Source organism: Coregonus clupeaformis, chromosome 7, assembly GCF_020615455.1.
Source record: "Coregonus clupeaformis isolate EN_2021a chromosome 7, ASM2061545v1, whole genome shotgun sequence".
NCBI lineage: Eukaryota > Metazoa > Chordata > Actinopteri > Salmoniformes > Salmonidae > Coregonus > Coregonus clupeaformis.
In genome coordinates this window covers 28,411,641-28,436,048 of record NC_059198.1, presented here as the reverse complement: position 1 = coordinate 28,436,048, position 24,408 = coordinate 28,411,641, and the positions used below count along the sequence as shown (strand labels likewise).

General features: G+C 44.6%; 1 protein-coding gene across 1 annotated transcript; it reads right to left on the bottom strand.

The window, feature by feature from the left end:
* Positions 1-307: 307 nt before the first annotated feature.
* Positions 308-8,319, bottom strand: LOC121569548 (beta-1,3-N-acetylglucosaminyltransferase lunatic fringe). The gene is made up of 7 exons (XM_041880605.2): positions 7,750-8,319; positions 3,297-3,345; positions 2,899-3,001; positions 2,629-2,782; positions 2,257-2,508; positions 2,059-2,144; positions 308-1,919 (listed from the first exon to the last, which is right to left on the bottom strand). Exons 1-7 carry the CDS (start codon positions 8,179-8,181, stop codon positions 1,853-1,855), a joined length of 1,143 nt encoding a protein of 380 aa, XP_041736539.2. The 5' UTR covers positions 8,182-8,319; the 3' UTR covers positions 308-1,852.
* Between the last annotated feature and the right edge of the window lie 16,089 nt (positions 8,320-24,408).

The following is a 24,408-nucleotide window of genomic DNA, read 5'->3' as shown; positions in this document are numbered from 1 at the left end:
CAAAGTGGTAGGCATGTTGTGTAAATCTAATGATACAACCCCCCCAAAAATCCATTTTCATTCCAGGTTGTAAGGCAACAAAATAGGAAAAATGCCAAGGGGGGTGAATACTTTCGCAAGCCACTGTATTTCATCCCTTCTAAAAATAAGGACCTGATTGAATAGGCTTATATTTTGTTCACACACACTATCTGTAAGATGCAAGGACATGGCTTATTCCATTCTAACCTTTATGTAGAAGTAGATCATCTGTAATCTCATGCTATGAATGGAATGGAATAGAAAACAAAATACGAAACAAAGATTGTTATGTTTCTCAGCGGTTATCCAACTTTATTTCAAAGCATGTTCAGGCACCACAGTGGTTCCTATGGTAATAACATCAGGGTTTGATCATAATCCCTGAGAAGCAAACATTTGAAATAGAACATTAGAACCATCCAGATACTGGAGAATAAATAACAGCCATTTAGCGCAGTTACAACAAGCAGTAAAAAACATGTCAAGGTCATCAAAAGCATTTACATTCTAATCATCAATATACACATTTAGCATTTCAACAAAAAGGCACAGTACACAAATACTGCTTTATAATCAACATATACAATCCTACCCAATATGGGTCATTTACAGAGGAAGAACACCTCTGTGTGTAAACACTGGTGTTGCTCTTGCAAAGCTCAATACAAAACCAACCCACATACTCACTGAGGAAGAAGGTAGATTAGTATACATGGCTCTGCATCAATCTATTTTGTGAAAAAAGTATCAGAGAGTATAACATGTGTTGGTGGTAATCTAAAGGTAAATATAAAGTATCAGTGGAAGAGTTGGAGGTAATTGAGCTACTTTACAAGAGCAAGCAAAAGTTCATTTGAAACCCAGCTGTGCAATTTTTAAACAAGAACATCTTCAAGCAAATCAACAGTTGATTGTAACATTAAAAATCAATATCTTTGCTATATATTATTTTCCCTGATTCTATCAAATGCAAGGAATGTTATTAAATACAATCAAATCTAGAGATATTGATATTTTTCCGTTGTTTTTGACACAGCTGTGAAACATATCTAAGGATGTCAATTCTGTCAATTAATTCATTCATTTAAAACTATCAATAAGGGAAAAAGTGCTTATTCCTGATATACCTCAGATTTTATAACCTGAGGGTACATTTGGAAAACTGCCTACTGCCAGCTCAAATCATATTAGTAATAACACTGACGAATCATTAACAAAAAGGACCAAAATATCTTCATATTATTGTTTTTGTCCGGAGTCTTCTGAAATGAACAAGCAAAAATAAACTACAACCAAAAAGCCCAAAATGAAAACCATTTCCTCCACAATCTCAGAAATTCTGACCGTCTGATTATTTCTATAGAACCTAAAAGGATTGCCTTGAATGGCTTCCAAAACCCAGAAGAAACAAAAAGGAATTGAACAATAAGGCAAACAGTTCAATGGAAATTCAACAAATTAATAATGTAAAGCTGGCAAAAGGCTTGGATATATAAGTAGTACATTCTATAAGAATTGCAAATACATTTACAAGCAACATTTAAAACACAAAGCACATCTGATTGCCTGCAAAGCCATAATGCTGAAAGCTCATTCCCACTAAGTGCCTGCCTGGCTCCTCTGCCCCTATGCCAGGGAGGAAGCCAAGATACCACACAGGAAGGAAATGTCCCTAGGCGGGCCGCACAGCAGCCCATAAAATCTATCAGAGTCCATGTGCCACTGCAACAAAAATACAGTGACATCACAGTCCAATACCAAACACGGGTCCCCACCAGCCTTTCAGATACCGAGGCACGGCAGGGACGAGGATACCAAAGGAGCCGGTCACCTAGTAGGCAACCTGAGGTGGGCACCAGGCGGTGTCTGGGTACAGCAAACAGTGCACAGACTTAAACCTGGAACACAAGTTGAGAGAGAGACATGGAGGTTAGATTAACAGAGAAAAAATATATACCCTCTTTACAGTCAAGATAGTTCAAGTAGAGTAGGATCTCCATTTCTGTATTAGTAGTCATGCAGAGGGTAATGTCTCACCTTGATGGGTCCTCCTCCACAGGGAAAGCCCCTTTCATATTGATGATGTTCCTCTTGTTCTCAAACATTCCATAACTCAATGTGATCTGGAATAAGCAAAAACGGGAAAGAAATTAGCAACCCTGCCCAATAAGTTCTGATAAATGCTGAAACTCTATTCTCACAGTGAAACGACGGACTGACACGTTCACATCTCACCTGTTTATGAAGTTCAGATCTGGACACCTGTTGCAGGTTCTCCAGGTGGGAGTGGAAGAGGTTGCTGCGGGTCAGAGGCACCCCCAGCACCGACTCGATGATGTAGCCGATGGTGCAGTCGTCAGGCAGACGAATCTTCTCTGCCGTGTTCATAAAATGGCCGCCACTGGCCCATGGGCTCATCTTCAAAGCCAGACCTCGACTCACACAGAAGCCAGCTCCCCCAGTAGCAAACCAGAAGTTTACTGGTCTCTGGAGAAGAAGAAAAAAAAGACAGAAAGCATGTTAGGTTGTTGTAATGCAACCCTTCTGAAGCATCTCAAACTTTTAATAACCAATTGAAAAGTTGTCACAGGCCAGGAGTCCACCTACCATCTTGTTGTCTCCTAGCCTCTCTGTGGCCTCGATGGGCCGGTCCAGGCTGGGCTTGCCAATGTACATGTCCTGGGTGTGGGGGTAGTGGGACAGCAGCTTCACCAGAGTCCTCATGTTAACGTAGTTATCATCATCCACGTGACAAAACCACCTAAGAGGGGAAAACATTGTTAAAGCATTATAATATTTCAATTAGAACTATAATCACTATCAAATCTAGAATGACATAGAACCTGGGTAAATTCATCACTTTAAATAGACACATACTTTTTCCCAGACTCAATGAACTTGTCGTACTCCACAGCCATCTTGCAGGATAGAGCTTGGCGGCTGTGTGCTGCTGAACAGTTGGTGTTGATGGCGTGACTCCCTGTAGGAACAATGAGGGAGGAGATGGTGAGTTACAAACTAGTACCTTACTAGCTAGCTAATGCAAATAATTGGAACTATAGCGCTGTTAGAGCCTTTTTCACACAGCTTAACACCATCTGACACTAAGAGTGTCAGGAGCTCAAAGCAACAATTTCCATGGGGATTAAAATAGTGGCTTGGTTTCTCACACTATCAAATATGGACCTTTAATGGTTAACTAATCCCAGCTACTGTTCAGGTTAAGATAAATATAAAATTAGAACTCAAATGCTTCAGAAAAATCCCAAACTCACCCATTTTCTTCTTCAGCTCCTCCTCTTCTCCGTCTGTGAAGACGTAAGTCTGAAAAGACAAAGATGGAAAATACATCAGCTCACGTTGTCGGAGAAGAAATCCATGAAATCAAAGCCCTTCACAGAACAAGTGGTGGCACAAGAATCAACTTGACTCCAAACTACAGTATGTCTGATGTCCTTGGTCACCATACATCTAATTCAGTGTGATGACCATCTATCAGCAGTCTTTTATACATGTGGAAAACACATGGAGTTAAACAAGCCACGCTCTAATAAAGGCCTCTTGTGCAATGTTCCCCTCTCTCCATGGCAACTGTGCAGGCCCCCCAAAAGCATCTCAGACATAGAACAAAGAGGGAGGCAACCATCTTCCCCCACACCTAACCCCTCAACCCCCACCACCGCTGACCCCCAACACCCTTATGACCCAATTCCATTCTGGATCTGTACCCACTCCCTAGCTCCAACATGTTGAATAGAAATACAAATATCATCGACGGCCATCATACAGATATCAATAATTTCAGCACCACCTGTATGGCACAGAGTAAGCTCTTAGCAGCCAAAGAATAAAGCTGTCAAGGTTGGTGTTTAGTTAACAAAAGGCAGCCTCAGTGGCACACTTAAAAGAGCAGGTAGGGATTAGGAGTTATTTTATGGTGGGTAGGGTTTAGCAGGTGCTAGGCAGCCCTCCCTCAGTCAGTCAAACAGGGCTGATGAAAGGGCCCCCGCCCCCGCCCCCATGCCCTGTGTGTGTCTGAGTTGTCAGTTTCCTCTCAGGTGAGACAGCACCTGCCTTATCTCCGCCGCGTGCCCCAACACGCCAGGTAGCAGCTCCCACTTAGCCCCACTCCTTCCTTCCCTTTCTCGCTGCTCGCGACAGTTTATGACAACTGAACCAACCCCACACTCCCACTAATTGATTGCCGCCACTGACTGCTGAGCAGCAACAGCCATCTGAGATCTGGATCTCAACAGTGGTGCTGGCTGAGTTCATCCCAGAGAGCGATAAGGCAAAGACATTCACTTTTCTAATAACTACACTCCCATTTCTACAGTTCAGTACTATCTACCGTCGGTGCCAAAGCTTTATCTGATTGGTTTGCACAACAAACTGGGAGCAGATGTTGTGCGATGGATGCTGCGGGGCCCTGGGCCTGTGTTTGTTTAAGGAAGGGTGGTGGTTTCACTGGTAAAGGGATCAGAGGCTGGCGCTGTTTGCTTTAAGTCCCGCTGAATGGACAGCCTAATCACTGAGGCAGCTGCCAGAGCGGCCCGGGTACTGACAGAAAGGGGTCGAGAGGGGCTGATGGAGAGGGGGGGGGATCTCACTGCTGATTAGTAAATCGAAATCTGTGTGTGGTCATTCACCCCCACTTCACCCTCCTACCCATCCCCTCTCTCACCACCCCATACGCTGGCCCTCTTCAATAGAACAATGCTGGGTGTTTTCGTTGTGGTTAAAGTCCTCCACTGGGTAAATTCTAAATATGTTTGCTGGCATTTGCATACAGCTGCAGCAGTTAACTAAAGAGAAGTCTCTAAAGGGCTAAATGGCTTTTGTCTTAACTGAAACATTAAAGAAAAGTAGTCACTCAAACTGAACATTTATTAATATACCCCCATATAGTTTCATAAATAACAAGTCATGCCCCGTGAGGAAAATCTATATATATATTTTTTTATAATGATTGTCTGAACCGCAGATGAGGGATAAGGGGGGGCTGCACTCCTCCCCATCAAAGAAAGGCCTGACACGGCCCAGTCTGAGCAGAGCATGGTGCCTGGCTGGCTGTCTCAAGATCCCCGGGAAGGAAGGGTACGGACTGCACTCCCCTCCACTCATCTCCCTCCATCAACAACCACCTTCTCCCCCCACCATGCCGTTTTCTCCCTTCCCTTTAGCCTTTGGCACAGCACTAAAGTCACTGGAGTGTGGACTACAGTACAGGACAGAGAACAGGCCACCTACAGACACAGAATGACACTTTCCCACTCTCTGACCAGCTGGATATTCACAGACTCATTCCTTCATACTGTGAAGGGCTATTTGATTAACTCGACAATGGAGCCAAGTCTTCTTCCAAACTGCCAGATGTACAGACGCTCATTGTGGGAGTGCTGGCTAATTAATGTCATCTCAATTAAAAATTGAATGCATATCAAACCACTATGATGTCACTGCCGGTGCCTATCCGCACACAACCAAAGTCAATACCCTTATAATGCCCATTGATGTGTAGGTTAGAGCTAGATTTAAACCTGTGTTTTGTAGCTAGTTATGTACTGCAGGTCCCAAAGTGCTACAAGCCAGAGAATTCTGTTGCTGCACAGTTTGTTCTCTCATTGTTTTGAGGCTCACTCACTAGGGAAGCTGCATTGTTCGAGGGGGGAAATCTGCTGAAACACCGGAAACCAGGGCCTAGTATTTGAACAACCCGTGCATAATAACGAGTTGTAATATTTTTTTATATCACAGTACTTTTGCTTACTCACTAACTTATGACTCACAAATAACAATTGGGCTTTTCACTATACCAATTATTCTCTGAAACAAATTGTTTTTTCCCCAATAACTTCTTTCATTTTATGTAATAAAAAACATCAAAACTTCTGACCATAAAACTAAAATCAGATATATTTTTCTGCCAGAGACAGTAAGCCACAGGCACAATTCTATCAACATGGTAATCACAGATTGGATCTACCCTCTCTATTTACATGTAAACATCTGATAGCAAGCCCGTTGGCTTAAGGAAACCGAAAACGTGTATATCCTGTGCTGGAAATTGAATCAGGGCTCTGATCTGCCCAGTGAACCAGTGCACAGTTCTAGTCAGGCCTCACCTGATGGCAGAATGCCATGATTACCCATCTCTCCCAGCTTCAGATACCAGCTACAGACATGATCAACTGGATGCAGTCAGCGGAGCTCCACAGGTGTCCATCAGTTGAGCATTATCATATAACCTGGGTGCAGATGTCCATATGTGCTGGGAATGACCTGATTCCTATGACTGGCCTTAGAACCATCCTTTGTTCTCCAACTACTGGCCACCTGTCAGCCTTCCTCCAGGAACTCCCATTTGTATTGTGGGCCCAGGCCGTTCTTTATGTCTGCACTGCCTCCTACCAGCTGCCTGATTAAACCCTGCTGTTAACTCTCTCTCTCTGAGATGGGTTAACTTACATCATCCACTACAGTAAGTACAGCACACTCAATGGCCATGTAAACTGCTACTCCCCAAACCTTATTGACAGTCTGTCTTCCTGAGCATTAACCTGTCCTAGTTGAAGAACTAGGCCAGATGTAGACTTTCCCTGTATCGGCTGTAGTAAAAGACCATTATGGAATGGAGGGAGTTATTTGAATGGGCTACTGTATTTGATAATGTGATGCATCTTATGTGTTCAAAGTTCAATTTTCATGGCAACAGACTCAACTCACCCCACCTCCTCTGCATACAAAGAGAGACAGTGTTGCTATGACTAACCTTGCCATATTCAAAACACTCAAAACAGAGGAGTTTGGCTTGGGATGGAGAGAAGAGCTCTCAAAAGAAGGTGGATAAAGAATGTGCGATTGTGCCCGAGGAGAATTTAATTGACTTTTGAAAAATATGCGCGACAACTCTGGGTACTGGATGAAATCACTTTGACTAGCCTCTGTTTCCTCTCGACTATGGCTGTGAGTGCTTTTGTGCACCAGTCTAAAAGCGCTTGGTTCTCAGGGCTGCATTTTCATACTCAGCGTGCTACTCCCAGCACAAACTTCCCTATAGATGCACCCCTTTGTCCCTAGCATCCCCTTAACGAAGCCCCCATTTTCCCATCCCTTGGCTGCTTGACCCAGACACAGCTCCCACGTTCCCATGGAGCAGCTGAGACAAGGAGGCTGGACAAGCTTTTCTTCCCCCTTCAGAAAGACGCTTTGTTAGCCCTGGAAAGGGGACAGCACTGGAGCCGCTGCTGTGAGGCATACATTGCACCAGGGCATTCACAGGGACACCCAAAAGAGGGGGATAAAGGAGAGGGGGGAAAGAGGGGGGTGCAGAGAGAGGGGGGTGCAGAGTCCTGAAACTGCTCCCTACATTCTCAGGGGCATCACTCAAGGCAGAATAAAAAGTGACAGAGCCTAAGGAACTCTGCATAATTAAGAGGGTAATATGGACAGTTCAGGAACAAACAGTTATCACCCACATCTCACCTGACATATGAGTGGGGCAGATGTTTGAGTGGGTCAGCAGTAACACTGAACAACTCATTGGTGGCTTGTTGTAAAGCATATTTTATGGGTGAATATTAGGTCTATTGCCTATTTTTGTAAAAGCATGGTAAATGTCCTAGCCTAAGCCTACTAAAGGAAACCTAATGAAAATATGTGATTGTTTCATGGAAGATTTAAAATGAATCATATTCTTCTGATAATACTGTTGTATTGTTGGCTTACCTGCTGCATGTTTCTAGAGATCCAGGTATCCAGAAGGAGATTCAGTCGAGACTGATGGAACTTCTTTGTGGTCTTGACAGCGATGAAGATGTCATCTGCACTGATGTCCTCTGCGGGGGACGCATCTGTTGCTGACTGAGCGGACCCTGCAGGCTTGTCCGCCTCTCGCCGTATCCGGGTCAACTTGGAAAAATACGCAGAGAATCCTTTCTTTGCCTGCGCCTCCGAGTTGACCTGTTGCTGAACAGCCTTCACTCCGTCCGTAGCTAAAGTGTCCATGCTCTGGAGTGAGCGCGTCCCCATCTCTCTCTCATTTGGAACCTCATCTACCAGAACTCTTTGATGCTGCGCGACCACCAAGAGCAACAGAAGGCAGGTGAATCCTGCACTGGTTATAGAGATAACCGTTTTCTTACCATAACTTTTCGACATATTTCAAAACTACAATACGTAGTTGTATACTGAGAATCACCTAAATTGAAAGTCCATATAGTAATTCTCTCCAGACAGAACAAAGAAATCAAACAACCGTCCAGTGCGTCTGCATTATTGTAATACATTGAAATTGTGTTCTAGCCCAATTTTATAACCTAACCTCAAAGCTAGCCACGCCTCATGAGCGGTCTGTAAAGCGCTATTGTGCTCTATTGTGGGGACGCTGAGAAAAGACTCTTCCCCAGGGCGGGATCTAAATCGTAGACACGCCCACGAGAGGAGGACGTGTGAGTGTGTGCGTCTGTGTGTGTGTGAAATAAATGATTTAAGTCCCTTGTTACTTTTAAATTCCGTGCCCGCCAGTTTTCACATTCTGCTTAGCCTACAGCTATTTCCTATAGGCACTTTGCTCGTTCTTGAATCTACTATAGGTAGGCCTTTATAGTAATTTGGTAAATAGAAATTAAAATATGTTGCTGTGTGAGCATGTGACATATACATTTGAATAAATAAATAATATTAGCTGGAGGAGATTAAGGAGGGGATCAAATCCTGTGGTTTTCCTTATCAGGGAAGTCCCATGGCAGTTAGAGATAAGACTGAAAGATTTACTCTAAGAAAACAGTGCAGCAGGTGGACTTTGTTACGGTTTTCAGTTAGCACCATGTCTGCAGCTGGTGGTGAAAAGTAAAAATTAACAACCCTATCTGGCTTTAGTTGTACTGTTTGTGGAAAGAACATCTGAGACTCACAATCTACAAGAGATGGTGCCTAATTGAATAAATCTTGATTATATTTAAACTACTTATACATCCTTGTGAATTAAGCACTTTTTTAGTTTGGTTACAGAGCAGACTTATGAGTTTACAGTGATTGATTAGGCCTACCATTGGAAACTTCCATTTAGAACCAGTTGACTCTGTAACATTTGGCTACGTTAAACGTCTTACAAATGTCTCTCAGATGTAAAAAGTTGGACTCTTCATTGAAATTCTTTGTGAACTTATTCAAATTCTGCCAAGTGTGGACAGCTTGTTCACCAGCCAAGCAAATGCAATTATTCTGCATTGATCTTGTAAGGGCTTTAAACAGTTGGCAATTCCTCAGCCCTTGTTATTTAAATTCCGTCTCTCAACCAGTGAAGGCCTTCTGGTGGAGGGTGGCTGACCCTAGACGTGATGTGAGTTCCGGCAGACCGACTGCCATGCAGCTGGCAGTGACAGGTCTGAATACCCACACTCACTCCCATCAGTCTTTTTTTATTTTTTATTTGTTATTCTTTGTCTCAGAACAGTGAAGGCCAATGGACCAAGCAAACTATTGGTCGAGAGTCATCATCTCATGTTTCTAATAAATAAATAAAAAATTGATGTAAAAAAGCATGTGAGTCATGTGAAATCATCTTTTGGTTAGAGGGTTAGCTTTAAAGTCATATGGAGAATATTCTAACACTGACCATCCTTATTTGCAAAGTCGTCTAGCTAATGCTCTACCCCACGACTTCTATTGTTGAGCTAAGTAAACCAGAGTAAATTGGTATGGATATAACCAATTATACTTCTAGTCCTCTTTTTTACCTGACATCATGAGGACTGTTTGAGGCAAAAGAGAACACACTGTGAAATGGAGGAGAAGAACCAATAAACCTTTCTCCTTAAATGTCCCTTTAAAACAAACTGAAAGGTGGTCTTTTTATCAAACAAAATTCACAAAATGTTGCTGAGAAGTAATCCTTTCACTTCGAATTGTTCCTAACGACAAGTCCTTTTGTGCATCTTTTAAAACGCCTCACAAAAAAGGCAGCTAAAAAACAAGTATAAGAAACCAGGGAGGGGGGTTGTCTCCCTGGCCCTCATTCTTCTTGGATCAACAGGCTCTTTCTCCTGGTTCTGCAAGAGATTCGTCCCACCTCTAAAAAGGCTTTTGGTCAGACAGCTCCTTGGACTCCTGGAACAATGACAGTTGTTAAAATGGCGGGTGGAATGTACAAAGTGAAAGTCCTACTTCTATACCAGCTTCATGCCAGCCATCTCCATTGTTGCTGCTGTCTTCCCTCCACTGACAGCAACAACAGAAAAATAAAACCTTCTTTGCCACTTAAACTTCCCCACCACACCATACCCCACCCCATCCCATCCCTGAGCCCTCCTAACGATGTTACCGCTGAATTCCAATGAAATGAAATCCCCTAAAGAGTATCCCACTTCCACCAGAGAGTGCCCACAGACCCACCAATAAACACAACAGCGCTTAATTTCTCTCTGAACATCTCTGGGAATCTGAATAGAAAGGGCCTGGGGGGCCTGAGTGGGGTGCTTATGATTAGAAGGGTGCTATTTATATTCACTGTAGAATGGATGCACAAAGGGGAGGTAAAGCATTCCTGTCAGTTCTGAGGTCAGTTTGAGGAATATTACTGTTGTTTTTTATGTTTGTGTCTAGCCACAAAAATGTCTCTGTCAGACCACTTATTGTTAAGGTCTTGTACTCACAACTGAAACTTACAAAACACATCCACTCAGTGCTGAAAGATTGCACACTTACTGCTGAAACGGACTAAATACAGTTTCAACTTGCTCTGTGCGTCCATAGGAAGCATCTGTACATGGTAAAGAGGCTCCACCCTCTCCGAGCTGGGCATCTCCGGCGCGGCTCACTCCTGGATTGCGTCCTACCTGACCGGTCGCTCCTACCAAGTGGCGTGGCGAGAAGCTGTCTCCGCACCACGTGCTCTCACCACTGGTGTCCCCCAGGGCTCAGTTCTAGGCCCTCTCCTTTTCTCCCTATACACTAAGTCACTTGGCTCTGTCATATCCTCACATGGCCTCTCCTATCATTGCTACGCTGACGATACACAACTAATCTTCTCCTTTCCCCCTTCTGATAACCAGGTGGCGAATCGCATCTCTGCATGTCTGGCCGACATATCAGTATGGATGACGGATCACCACCTCAAGCTGAACCCCTGGCAAGACGGAGCTGCTCTTCCTCCCGGGAAGGGACTGCCCGTTCCATGATCTCGCCATCACGGTTGACAACTCCGTTGTGTCCTCCTCCCAGAGTGCGAAGAGCCTTGGCGTGACCCTGGACAACACCCTGTCGTTCTCCGCCAACATCAAGGCGGTGACCCGATCCTGCAGGTTCATGCTCTACAACATTTGGAGAGTACGACCCTGCCTTACACAGGAAGCGGCACAGGTCCTAATCCAGGCACTTGTCATCTCCCCGTCTGGATTACTGCAACTCGCTGTTGGCTGGGCTCCCTGCCTGTGCCATTAAACCCCTACAACTCATCCAGAATGCCGCAGCCCGTCTGGTGTTCAACCTTCCCAAGTTCTCTCACGTCACCCCCTCCTCCGCACACTCCACTGGCTTCCAGTTGAAGCTCGCATCCGTTACAAGACCATGGTGCTTGCCTATGGAGCAGTGAGGGGAACGGCACCTCCGTACCTTCAGGCTCTGATCAGTCCCTACACCCAAACGAGGGCATTGCGTTCATCCACCTCTGGCCTGCTGGCTCCCCTTCCTCTGCGGAAGCATAGTTCCCGCTCAGCCCAGTCAAAACTGTTCGCTGCTCTGGCACCCCAATGGTGGAACAAGCTCACTGGCTATAGGGTGAATGCACCAATTTGTAAGTCGCTCTGGATAAGAGCGTCTGCTAAATGACGTAAATGTGCCCTTGAGCAAGGCACTTAACCCTAATTGCTCCTGTAAGTCGCTCTGGATAAGAGCGTCTGCTAAATGACTAAAATGTAAATGTAAAAATGTACATATCGCTCTGGGCAAATCCTGTACTCATACATTTTCTATTTATTTTATTTTCATCTCCGTTTCACATCCCCTTCAGCGTTTGACCAAAGTTGCTGCTCTTGGAGATGAAGTAATCCTAATTCATAACATGACTATAAACGGACACATACGCAGTAAAGGAAACATACGGTAATGATGATAATGTATCTCTGAGGAGATCATCTATCAATCACATGCTTAGACTTTGTTATAGACTTCAACTTGTTAGTCAATGTCACACCCTGGCTCTGGGACTCTATATGTTGAGCCAGGGTGTGTTCATTCTATGTGTTTAATTCTATGTTGGTAATTCTGTTGTGTTTATTTCTATGTTGGCTAGAGTGACTCCCAATCAGAGGCAACGAGTGTCAGCTGTCATTGGTTGTCTCTGATTGGGAGCCATATTTAGACTGTCTATTTTCCCTTTGTGTTTGTGGGTTCTTGTTCCGTGTTCGGTCATTGTTACCGTGGACTTCACGAGTCGTTTCTTGTTTTGTTGATTGTGTTCTATTATCACTAAAGATAATAAAGTTAAACATGTTCGTTCATCACGCTGCGCCTTGGTCTGTTCAATACGACGATCGTGACAGAAGAACCCACCATGCAACGACCAAGCAGCGTGTCCAGGGGCAGCTCTTGGGCTGGACATGGGAGGAAGCGCCGGGAGAAGAGACGGTGGAGGCGCGCCGTAGAGAGGAGCAGCGGCGCCAAACGGGTCAACGTCGGACAGGCGAGAGGCAACCCCAGAAAATTTTTAGGGGGGGGGCACACGGCATGGACGACGGGGCTGACGGAGGCAGAAAAGGGGCAGATTCAGAAGGCCACCAGGTTACGGATACACCGCCCTGTACGTCCTGTGCGGATGCCTCACACAGAGTGTGTGAGGGTAGGCATTCAGCCAGGACGGGTTGTGGCCGCTCTTCACTCCAGGTCTCCTATCCGTCTCCACAGCCCGGTTCGGCCTGTCCCTGCTCCACGCACCAAGCCTACGGTGTGCGTCGCCAGCCCGGTCCGGCCTGTCCCTGCTCCACGCACCAAGCCTACGGTGTGCGTCGCCAGCCCAGTCCGGCCTGTCCCTGCTCCACGCACCAAGCCTACGGTGTGCGTCGCCAGCCCGGCCCGGCCTGTTCCTGCCACTCGCACCAAGTCTACGGTGCGCATCGCCAGCCCGGCCCGGCCTGTTCCTGCCACTCGCACCAAGTCTACGGTGCGCGTCGCCAGCCCGGCCCGGCCTGTTCCTGCCACTCGCACCAAGTCTACGGTGCGCGTCGCCAGCCCGGCCCGGCCTGTTCCTGCCACTCGCACCAAGTCTACGGTGCGCGTCGCCAGCCCGGCCCGGCCTGTTCCTGCCACTCGCACCAAGTCTACGGTGCGCGTCGCCAGCCCGGACCGGCCTGTTCCTGCCACTCGCACCAAGTCTACGGTGCGCGTCGCCAGCCCGGCCCGGCCTGTTCCTGCTACTCGCACTAAGCCAGGGGTGCGAGACGTCAGCCTGGTAAGGCCTGTTCCTGCTACTCGCACTAAGCCAGGGGTGCGAGATGTCAGCCTGGTAAGGCCCGTCCCTCCTCCACGCACCAAGCCAGGGGTGCGAGTCGTCAGCCTGGTAAGGCCCGTTCCTCCTCCACGCACTAAGCCAGGGGTGCGAGTCGTCAGCCTGGTAAGGCCCGTTCCTCCTCCACGCACCAAGCCAGGGGTGCGCGTCGTCAGCCTGGTAAGGCCCGTTCCTCCTCCACGCACCAAGCCAGGGGTGCGCGTCGTCAGTCCAGCACAACCCGTGCCTGGGTCACCGGTGCCTGGTAAGGTACCGGTCAACTGCTCCACTATGGAGCTGAAGCTAGCCGCTCCTGCTAGGTCCAGTTCAGCTCCAGCCGGCGGGGCCAGACTGGACCAGGGGCGCTATGGGGGGTTTATTGGAGGGTGGTGGTCAAGGCCGGAGCCAGAACCGCCGCCGAGGAGGTATGCCCGCCCAGCCCTCCCCTGTTTTGTTCAAGTTGAGGCGCGGTCGCAGTCCGCGCCTTTAGGGGGGGGTTCTGTCACACCCTGGCTCTGGGACTCTATATGTTGAGCCAGGGTGTGTTCATTCTATGTGTTTAATTCTATGTTGGTAATTCTGTTGTGTTTATTTCTATGTTGGCTAGAGTGACTCCCAATCAGAGGCAACGAGTGTCAGCTGTCGTTGGTTGTCTCTGATTGGGAGCCATATTTAGACTGTCTATTTTCCCTTTGTGTTTGTGGGTTCTTGTTCCGTGTTCGGTCATTGTTACCGTGGACTTCACGAGTCGTTTCTTGTTTTGTTGATTGTGTTCTATTATCACTAAAGATAATAAAGTTAAACATGTTCGTTCATCACGCTGCGCCTTGGTCTGTTCAATACGACGATCGTGTATTGATTGGGATTGCGCATCTCGAAAAGAACAGAAAACTTCATATGTCTTGGAAAGTATAATTGTGTGAATATAACTATACGAGTGTTCTAGTTGACCACAATTGAATGCATCCTTGCCTTTTATTGAATGAACTATGTGCTGTAGTTATTTTAAGTATTTTATGAGTTCTCTGTCCCTGGATTCTCTGTCATGTCTGGAAAATGTTGAGCCTTCTGTAAGCCTTGAGGCATGGTCATGCTGTTGTTCCTGAATATGGTACCAATAAGCAAAAATGAACACAGCTCTGAGTCTGAGAGGAAGACCTTCTCAGACCTCTCCTCCATCATCTTCTCTCTTTCGGTCTCTTTGAAAAATGTATTAGTGGACATATTTTGCAAGTAGCCACAGTGATAAAGCCATATTTTCCTCCCTTTGATTCATTGTTTCTTGACACAGACCTGCTCATACACCTTGCTGACGGAGCGTCTTTCTGTTCTCTGCTGGGTGAGTGGGAAAACACTAATATCCCCACAGAGGGAGTGTCCCAGACTCAGACCTGACTTATGGCCTACTTTACAGAGAAATCAACCCATTTATGTCTCTTTGGAGCAGTTCCATTCAACATGATGGAAACTCTATCTGTGTATTGTGGACCGATATAGAAGAACAGGCTCTATTTATTTGTCTTTCAAGCAGCGAGCCATTCTGCCTCTTATGATCCTGCGGAGAGCATCCTCTAATGTTGCATGGGGGGCAAGGAAATTGAAACCCACTTCTGAGGGGCTGACCTGTCCCCTGGCTCTCACTTCTGGTGTGACCTGTAATCCTATCAGTGCTAGTGTGTCCATGCTGGGAGAATAAAAAGAGGCAGGGGCTTCTCCTGCTGCCTTTTTCTCATTTACTGGATCTCAGGCCCAGGCCCACATGCCTTCTCTGAGAGAGATACAAACTTTCATAGGCATACTGAGTGTAGTAAATATTAGGAACACCTTCCTAATATTGAGTTGCACCCCCTTATTTTTGTTTTAAAACAAGAAAACAGCTTTTATTAGTTTGACATATACATTAAATTCTTTGGACATGACAGAATATTTCTTGATTTTTGGAATAGTCATTTTCTGCATGCGTTGGCAGTGGGTGCCATGTGTGGTTGCCAGTTGCAGTTGTTGTGGACGGCTTGTGCTTTATTTCCAGTGAATCTAATTGATTACAGTACTATGGCAGTGGATTAGATGACCAATCTAGTACAGCGCCAGGTCAGGTTACACTCTGACATGTCCAGGCATGTTCAACTGACTCCATCTTGTTCTGCCATAAAGGCCTGGCTTGCAACACCAACATATTGCTATGGTACTCATGTTGGGCAGAGTGAAAACATTTTGTTACATTTACATTTTACATTTTAGTCATTTAGCAGACGCTCTTATCCAGAGCGACTTACAGAAGCAATTAGGGTTAAGTGCCTTGCTCAAGGGCATTTGACTCTATTGCACCCCAAACAGCCTCTCTTTCCGAAGTTACTGCTACATTACTGCCACAATTATTGTGATATTTGGAAAGAGTTAGAAAGAGGGAGAAAAGTGAGAATAAATATATTTATTTCAGCATCCGTAGTTTTAATTGTTCTAATACCTGTTGACAGCTTTCATTTTTATTTTATGCTCATGGAACTATACATGATGATAAAGTTGGAAATGATTAATTTGAACTGGGTGGGTGCTGGCTGTAGAAACTAGGGCCTGAGGACAAGTGGTCTCTGTTGGAATGAATGGCTTTTCTTCAACCTGTACAATGTCGTTTTGTCCCCAGCCGGCCACTAGCTACCTTGCTGGGACTTCACAATCGGAGATCCAGAGGATAATGCAACATGTCACTGTGATGACTGGATTCCATTAAGTACTCAAGCATTACTGCCCAGTGCGCTCATCAGGCCTATTCTCATTCAAATGGACCAATGCTGCATGCCTATGTGGGAACCAGAGCTAGCTATTGTATAGCAGTTGAAGGGTGTGTTAAGACTTTTGAGTTTAAAAAAAAATATATATATATACTTTTTTTGTGGATGGTTTTCCCAGTCTGATCTATCACAGCCATCAAGTACGGTATGTTGTAATCCTGGGGTGCTTTATGTATTCAAACATTAAACACATTATTATAACTATTGACATTGATGATCTAACAGGATCTAAGACTACTTTTATGATCATTGTCACTGTCGGGCAGCTCTATTTGGAAGCTTTTCAACCACTCTCCAAGCCACTTGAGAGACTTCGTTGTAAGAAACAGTGGTTTACCAAAACACCATGACAGTCAGTACTGAACTTCATGGACAGACACGGTGACCCATTTAGTGTGCTTTAATCCTGGAGCATTTGGTACTCTGATCCGCGCTAGAAAGTATGTGTAAAAAGTTAGCATTTGAAACAGTGGCCAACAAACCCAAAATATGGATTGCTGTCATACCTTATCCATAGACTGCTTACAGGGTAATGAAACCAATACGTAATTTTGTAATTTGGGTGAACTATCTCTTTAACCATGAAAGTGCCAACTTAAAAACGTTATAATTTTTTAAGCCTTTTTTTGATCCTTCTAAAATGTTAGGACTTTGTCAAGAAAGTAGTTACCAACAAAAACCCCACAATTTGCTATGATTTCTGTATTAATATGGAGGAATTAAAAATAAGCTGAACAATTTGACTAAATCGTGCACTTTGTGATAAAAGCACCAAATTTGTCACAGAGGTAGATGTTTGAAACCTGAAATGATAAAGAGTCACCCCGGATTTGGCACCATTTTTCTATGGTAATATTATATGACAATTCAGGAGGACAATTTTGAGATAAAGGCACCAAATATGTTACAGAGATAGATTTATCTAGCTAGCTGTAAAAAGCATTAGTGTTATTAGCCTTAGCCTATTTAGCTAGCTCAAACCAGCTAACCTGCCACGATGGATATCAGAAATTGGCTTTGTCAAAGTACCAAAACAAAGGAGAAGGCGAGTGATGAGCAGCAGCAGCAGCATCAAACCACCGAGACCAACAGCGATGATGCTGCCAAGCTCCAGCTAGCTCCGTGTGCAGAGCTTACCCAATCTTCCATAAATGCCGCCAGGACAATGGCTCCACTGCCGCGTCCACCTCTCCATATGCTCTCCACTGTGTGTACAGACGACTATGATACCTGTGCCTCCTGAGAACACCACCCTCCCACCAGAGTTCAGACTCCTTGATTGGCCCAGTATGAGGCTGAGGCAAGTCTCTGAAACATGGGCCACCATCACTGTTCTGATCCCCCATCACTTCAAGAGGATATACAGCCTGGGTCTCTACAATAACAACTTTTACACTGATATTCAAAACCTCAAACTTAAAAAGGAGGACATTGAACTTAAAAACCTGAAACCCCATACTGACTACACATACTGTGTCGGTTCTATAAGAAATGCTCTTAGAGTCAATTATACTTGTATGCTATTCTCCCGAAGTGGGTAGCTGTTACAAAACCATGCAACAGCTACCCACTTTATTATGGCCATCCTAGTTTGTCTCTTTAGTATGGTGATTGTCCTAGGGGTGGTCTATTATTGCTTGCGTAAAAACCGTCAGCTAGATGAAAAGCACTGTATCGAAGTTAGAATCCACATCTTTTCGAGGGGTGAAATCAGGAGCTGTGTCCACCCAGGAGCCCCAGCTGGTCCTAATATAAGAGCAGCCGCAGAGCAAGTCTAGCTTCCTGTCCCCAGTGTAGTATATAGTGAGCGTAGTGTTCTTTCAGAGTCATAATTAGTCTGCCTCTCCTCTCTGCTCCTCTCCTCTCCTCAACCCTCCTCTTCTCTCCTCTTCTGTTCCACAACTATAGAGCTGCACAGGACATTTGCATAACTGTTCAGACTCCCACTGTTCTCCCCCGTCCCTGCCCTACTTCCACTCTTTCAACCTAACTAATGCTTCCCATAACTTCCCCTTTGTCTAACCCCATGTTGCCCTGGGAACCACTGCTGATTGACAGGTTACACTGGGAGAGCTCTAGTCTACCCTTCAAAAGACTATAGGGTTCTTGGGGAGGGGGAAGGGGAGGGGGAGGGACAGGAAAATAGTGAGAACTTCAATTGTCTTTAGTTGGACAGTTCCAATTATAGATGCTGTGGGGGACACTGAGTGGCAAGTTTTGAATTTGTTTTGATTGTTTTCAATTGTCACCCATGTTCTTGGGAGGGCTTTGTGTTGTGTATGATGTGCAATCTGAAGAGATGCAGGCTGGGGACCCAGTCTGCCTGTGTATTATGGTGGAAGAATGGAGCTCTGGGAACTGATACTGTATAAATGACAGGGCATGCCAATGTGTGAGAATCTCACGGGACTGACTGCTGAGCTGGCCTGGGAGGGATTCCGATGGGAAACTGCTGAGGTTAGACTCAACTGATGTTAGGTGTGGGTTATGTGGGTGATACAGTATGTATATTGTGTGAATTACTTCATCTCAAATGGAAATTAGATTTAATCCCATAGCAACCCTTGCCTTGCTTGCACTCACACTTTTCTTACTAGCACTGACTTTACTGATAGCTGCTTTATTGAGGAAACATTTGCTTACTATGACTGTAATATGTGGTTGTCTCACCTATCTACCTTAAAATGAACGCACTAACTGTAAGTCACCCTGGATAGGAGTGTCTGCTAAATGACTAAAATGTAAATGTTAAATGAAATGGGAACAATTCAATATTGGATTAGTATTAACAACTTATCTGAGGTGGTTTGGGTTCAGACTAGCCATTATACTTGTTGGGCTACCCCTAACTTCCCTACCCTCAGGGGCCTGGGGGCTCCCAACAGGCAGAGGGGAGACACTCTCTACATTAACAGAGGCCCTTCGCCCTGCCGAGGGCCTTCGCCCTGCCAGAGCTCTATCATTGTGTCCTTCATAATACACCACAGAGAACAATGACAGACGGGCCAGGCTTTCCGGGTCAATTATCACCACAATCAGTGATATTATAGTACATCTGTAATCCATTTAGAGCTTCACAGCTACTTTTAATGCATCTCTGCAGTGTCAGTTACACACTCTTTTTCCATTATACTCAGGCTTAAAAAAGTATTCATTTCTCCAACAAAAAGAAAACCACTCGCACTTGTCTTAACATTTTAGTCATTTAGCAGACGCTCTTATCCAGAGCGACTTACAGAAGCAATTAGGGTTAAGTGCCTTGCTCAAGGGCACATCGACAGATTTTTCACCTAGTCGGCTCGGGAATTAGAACCAGCAACCTTTCGGTTACTGGTACAACGCTCTTAACCACTAAGCTACCTTTACCTACTAGCACTGACTTTGCTGATAACTACTTTACTGAGGAAAAATGTACCTCACTGTCATATGTGGTTGTCTCACCTAGCTATCTTAAGATTAATGCACTAACTTGTAAATCGCTATGGATAAGACAATTTGCTAAATGGCTAAAATGTCAAATGTGATGATTCATATTATTTTATCGATGATGTTTCAGACCCAACCAGTTCCTGATTGATAACCTTCTGGCTTGTGTCTTGTAAGGTATCTGGAGAGTAGCATCCCTCTATCACGTCCTAGCTTTTAACCAGGATAAATAAAAGCAGTGATGCTGAGCAGAGAGCAGGGTTTAATGGATAGCACCATGGGAGGCCAGGGGAATTACCAGCCGAGAATGTAAAGCAGATGTGATTGTAAGGTTGTTAAACGACTTTACTGCCATAGATACTTCTAGTCCCCAAAAGGATAGTAAAACAAAAAACACACACACAGAGACAGAGACAGACACACACACACACACAGAGACAGACACACACACAGAGACAGAGACACACACACACACAGACACACACAGAGACAGAGACAGACACAGAGACAGAGACACACACACACACACAGAGACAGACACACACACACAGAGACAGAGACAGACACACACACACAGTCTTCTGCTCCCCAGACTGTTCATCCTAGTCAGCTGAGGGAATCTTCTGCTCTATTTGCTGCTGAGGGAGGTTCATTCCTGGCACAGCTCCATTGAGGGAAAACAATATCACCTCCATGTCACCATCACACAGGGCAGCAGTCTACCCCTTGTGGAGGGTCTAGCAGAGCTGATCCTCTCATAATAAGTGGATTATCCTAGGCCTTGTTTAAATGTCAGCCTTTACTGAATACAACAGGGGCATATCTAGGTTTACTGACTTAGCTGATAACTACTTTATTGAAGAAAAATATATTACAACGAATGCACTAACTGTAAGTCACTCTGGATAAGAGCGTCTGCTAAATGACTGAAATGTAAATGTAAAATGTTGTTTAACTGTCAGCCTTTACTGAATGCAACAGGGGCTTATCTAAGTTTAACTTATATAAATACCATAAAGAAAAATATGAAATTAATATGATTAATATTATATGCAATATTCATTTTATTAAATGAAAGTAATAAATAAATGATGAATCATTGTATTGTTTGTATTTTGTGCTTTTACATATGGCTATGGCTACGACTTATTACCTATGTGGTATTAGAGAAACATACTGCATATCTTACCCCTGTGGGTAATCAGACTTGTGCTTAGCCCTCATAGTAACCGTGGGAAACTGTAGCATTATTGGAAGTTACAAGCATTTTGATTTCCCTCAGGGAGCATCAATGAGGACCAGGTTACGTTTAGACCCTGGTGCAACTATACGGTCCATTATATGACTGGACGGAATGGATCAAATGACCTATAAGCAAATATCCCATGCAGCAGGTCAGTCAAATGAGCAAAATTAGTAGAATAATGTCTCTAGAATAAACACTGATAACCACAGACTACCATCACAACTATGCTATAATATCAACTAAGAATTCCTCGCAGGTAATTAAATGCCATGTATTGTGATGAAATAGTATGTGTGCCAGACTTGCAGCATTGCATGGGGTGACAACAGTCCCAAAGCCAGATTAGATAGTGTTAGTTTATGGAGATGCCGGGTGTTTTTATGAGAGCCCATGACTCTGGTAGTCCAGTCTGTAGAGTAGAAGAGCAGCAGGTGCTCCTCCCTGCCTACGCTCTTGTATTAATCTCCTTCACAAGGCAGCGACCCCTCACCCCTCAGACTGCTCCATACGGGCGCCATGCTAATCACAGTCACAGCCTTGCCTGCCAGCCAGCCACACGGCCCACCACAGATGTGCCTGAGATCAGACTGAACATAAACACCCAGGCCCAGGCCAGCCCAGAAGTCTGGGTATGGGCTAGGCTGTAAAGCCTGGGTTAGCCTGTGTTTAGCCTGTGTTTAGCTAACACCCCCTTAGCATGGACCATGGGGAGCAGGATTTGCCTTTACTGGGATATAGTCCTACTGCATGCATACCTCAATATCTTCAAGTGTCGTCTCCCCACATTTTAGTTCTTAATTTTTGACAGAACATTTAACTATATCAACTTCAATTTGTCACAGTAAAATATCCCATCAAACATTGTCATTTTTCCCTCAATGCATATTTTTTCAAGGCAGCTCTGTCTGGGGACCAAGGAGAGAGCGAGAGATCCACCTGTCTATCTTCCTTTTCATAGAGCATCTGTGCTCATATGACCTGATGACGTGGTGGGGAGGGGACGATCGCTAAAGCTCCCCTACTAAGGCCTCATTAGTAAACACACACCACCATCACTTTTGTCCCTAAGACAAGTTGTGACTGAGACTGTGAACATGTGATCTCCCCACACTGAACCCATTGGCTCTGTTGGGCCCTCCCCAATATCGTTAACCTCCACAGAGCTATTCACTGCGACCAGTGCCAGCCCCAATCGAGGCCACACTCTCTCACTGGGCCTTTCCCACAACCTCCAGGCACCTTGGAGGAAGTCATCCATGGCTAACTGTGCTCCTTAATCAAAGGCTGAATGTAGAAGTTGTCCCGGAGGTTGGCTGCTGCAAGTGCGGCATTAGCAAAGCACATGCTCTCCTTTCTGCAGAAAACAATGGCACCCATTGTCTTGGTGCAGAACTGTCTATTTTGATTTAGAGGGGCTCTTTCCAGCAGATAGACAATACAGAGGGGATATATTTGGCCCCAATACACCAGTGCACTATTGGGACTTCACAACATCAGAAAATCAAAAGAGCTCTTTTTATTTGTTATGGCATATGACTCATCATTATTTTCTAATGTTTGTATTGGAAACATTATGAATTACAGTCTTTTTTAGGTGGGGAAAATGTAACTCAGAAGAACAAAAGTTATACTTGTTTATGATGCATACCTGTTGCTCTCCAAAGCTTACCATAATAAACTAACCATATCAGCAGATTATTGAGTGGTGTTTCATCTACTTAAAGGGTGTCCTTTGTTCAGTGTGTTGTCGTTGTGACAATATGGATTCTACTAGAACTGATGTAACTGGCTCAAGTGAATGTCACAACAAGGGCTTACTGTGACAAATGGATGTTGGGAGAGACAGGACAGGATCCCTGCCTGGGTTTCCTCTCTGATAACAGTAGGTCTACACTGTCTCTAGCAGGAGTGGAATGCTCAGGTTACCCTTCAACAAAAGAAGACAAGAAATGCTCACAGTAAAATACTCTTTTAAATTAGTCTTTAATCCAGACTAGCAAAGACATGCTTACAGAATGTGGGATCCATGCCTTAAAATCAAAGACCTGAATATAGGGTCACTGTTCTGCTAAAGCCTTATCTCGTGTTGTTTGACCCCATAACTTAAATTGGTTTATTAATAGCACTAACCCATACATAAAAAATTTAAAATAAAAAGTTTTGTCCATTGTGTTCCCTTCCTGGTACTGTCCTCACCATTAATGCTCACATCTCTGCCATTCGCTGGTAAACATCTTGCAAACCGTTTGAACTGACCTATTACCACTCACATGGATGATGAGAGTCCTTTTGTCTCAATGGGGATTTCATCATGTAAATATGGTCAAATGAACTGTCAAACTAACAGTCTTCTTTGTTGTGATGATTTTGTACAAAAATACATCTGAAAGTTGTGGCTGGGATTATGACCAGAGCTATTTCAATCTGACATGTAGTGAAATATAAATAAAATATTTGTTAAGATGTTTGAGCGTAACCATGGACAACAGTAGTCCACATGATTGGATGTGTTTGGGAAAAACCTCAAGAGAAGTCTAACAGTGCTGGACTGTTTCATTTTTTTGTTTTGTTTGGTCACTTTCCTGGTGGGACAACTAGAACCAACTGATTGCAACTGGCACTTATGAAAACAATGTCCCAGAACATCAGTTGCTTGACATCACTTTTCATCATGTGGTCAGTTAAATGAAATAAATATAGCATCAACCTGTCAAACCTTATCGCTTGTTGTGTTTTTGTGTTTTAGAAATAAACCCCAGCCTCCAAACAACCAATTTTGCAGATGGCTTTAAATATATATCTTTATGTTTTGTTTACACTTATCATTGACAAGTTTTTCGCTTTTAATGTTATAACTGTTTATTGTATAAGTTGGGTTTAGATACCCATTTCCTACACCATAACGGTTGTCTTTGAAGTTGCTGACATGTTAACGCAAAAAAAGGGGCAGCTTTTAAAGGGAGAACATAAAACTTGGTCAGACATGGTTTCTTTTCTCTACGTGATTATGCTCCGTATCAGACTGTTTAAGAGGAGCGTTTTAAAGGGAGCTTTAGGGGCTTTAAGCTGGGGCGGTGTGCTGAAGTGGTGGCTCTCCTTTATTCTCTTTCTCTGGGGGCTGCCATTTTCATTGAAATGAAGGCAATCTATCAAGGGCCCGTATAGCTCTTTTCACAGCAGAATAAAGGGTTTGCTGTAGACAGACCTGTCCATGGGCTGCACAGACATGGGACACAACAGATGTGTTAAACACAGTGAACCCTCTGACAAAAGTTTAGAAGGGGACTTCTGCATTCTTTAAGAGGGGCAGCTTTATGCTAATTGCTGAATAGAGATGGTCAAAGCTGGTTTATCCCCGATGCCTTTGGTGAGCACGTCCGCGGACGCCCATGTCACAAAGCAAAGAGTAACTGTCTCTTCCCTCCATTTTCAGGTTGTGA

Excerpts from the sequence above, each read along its gene's own strand:
- LOC121569548 (XM_041880605.2), bottom strand. The coding sequence starts at position 8,181 with ATGTCGAAAAGTTATGGTAAGAAAACGGTTATCTCTATAACCAGTGCA. Across the intron at positions 3,002-3,296 it reads GGAGCTGAAGAAGAAAATGG|GGAGTCACGCCATCAACACC; the intron begins GTGAGTTTGGGA and ends TTGTTCCTACAG. Across the intron at positions 2,145-2,256 it reads GATCTGAACTTCATAAACAG|ATCACATTGAGTTATGGAAT; the intron begins GTGAGATGTGAA and ends TGCTTATTCCAG.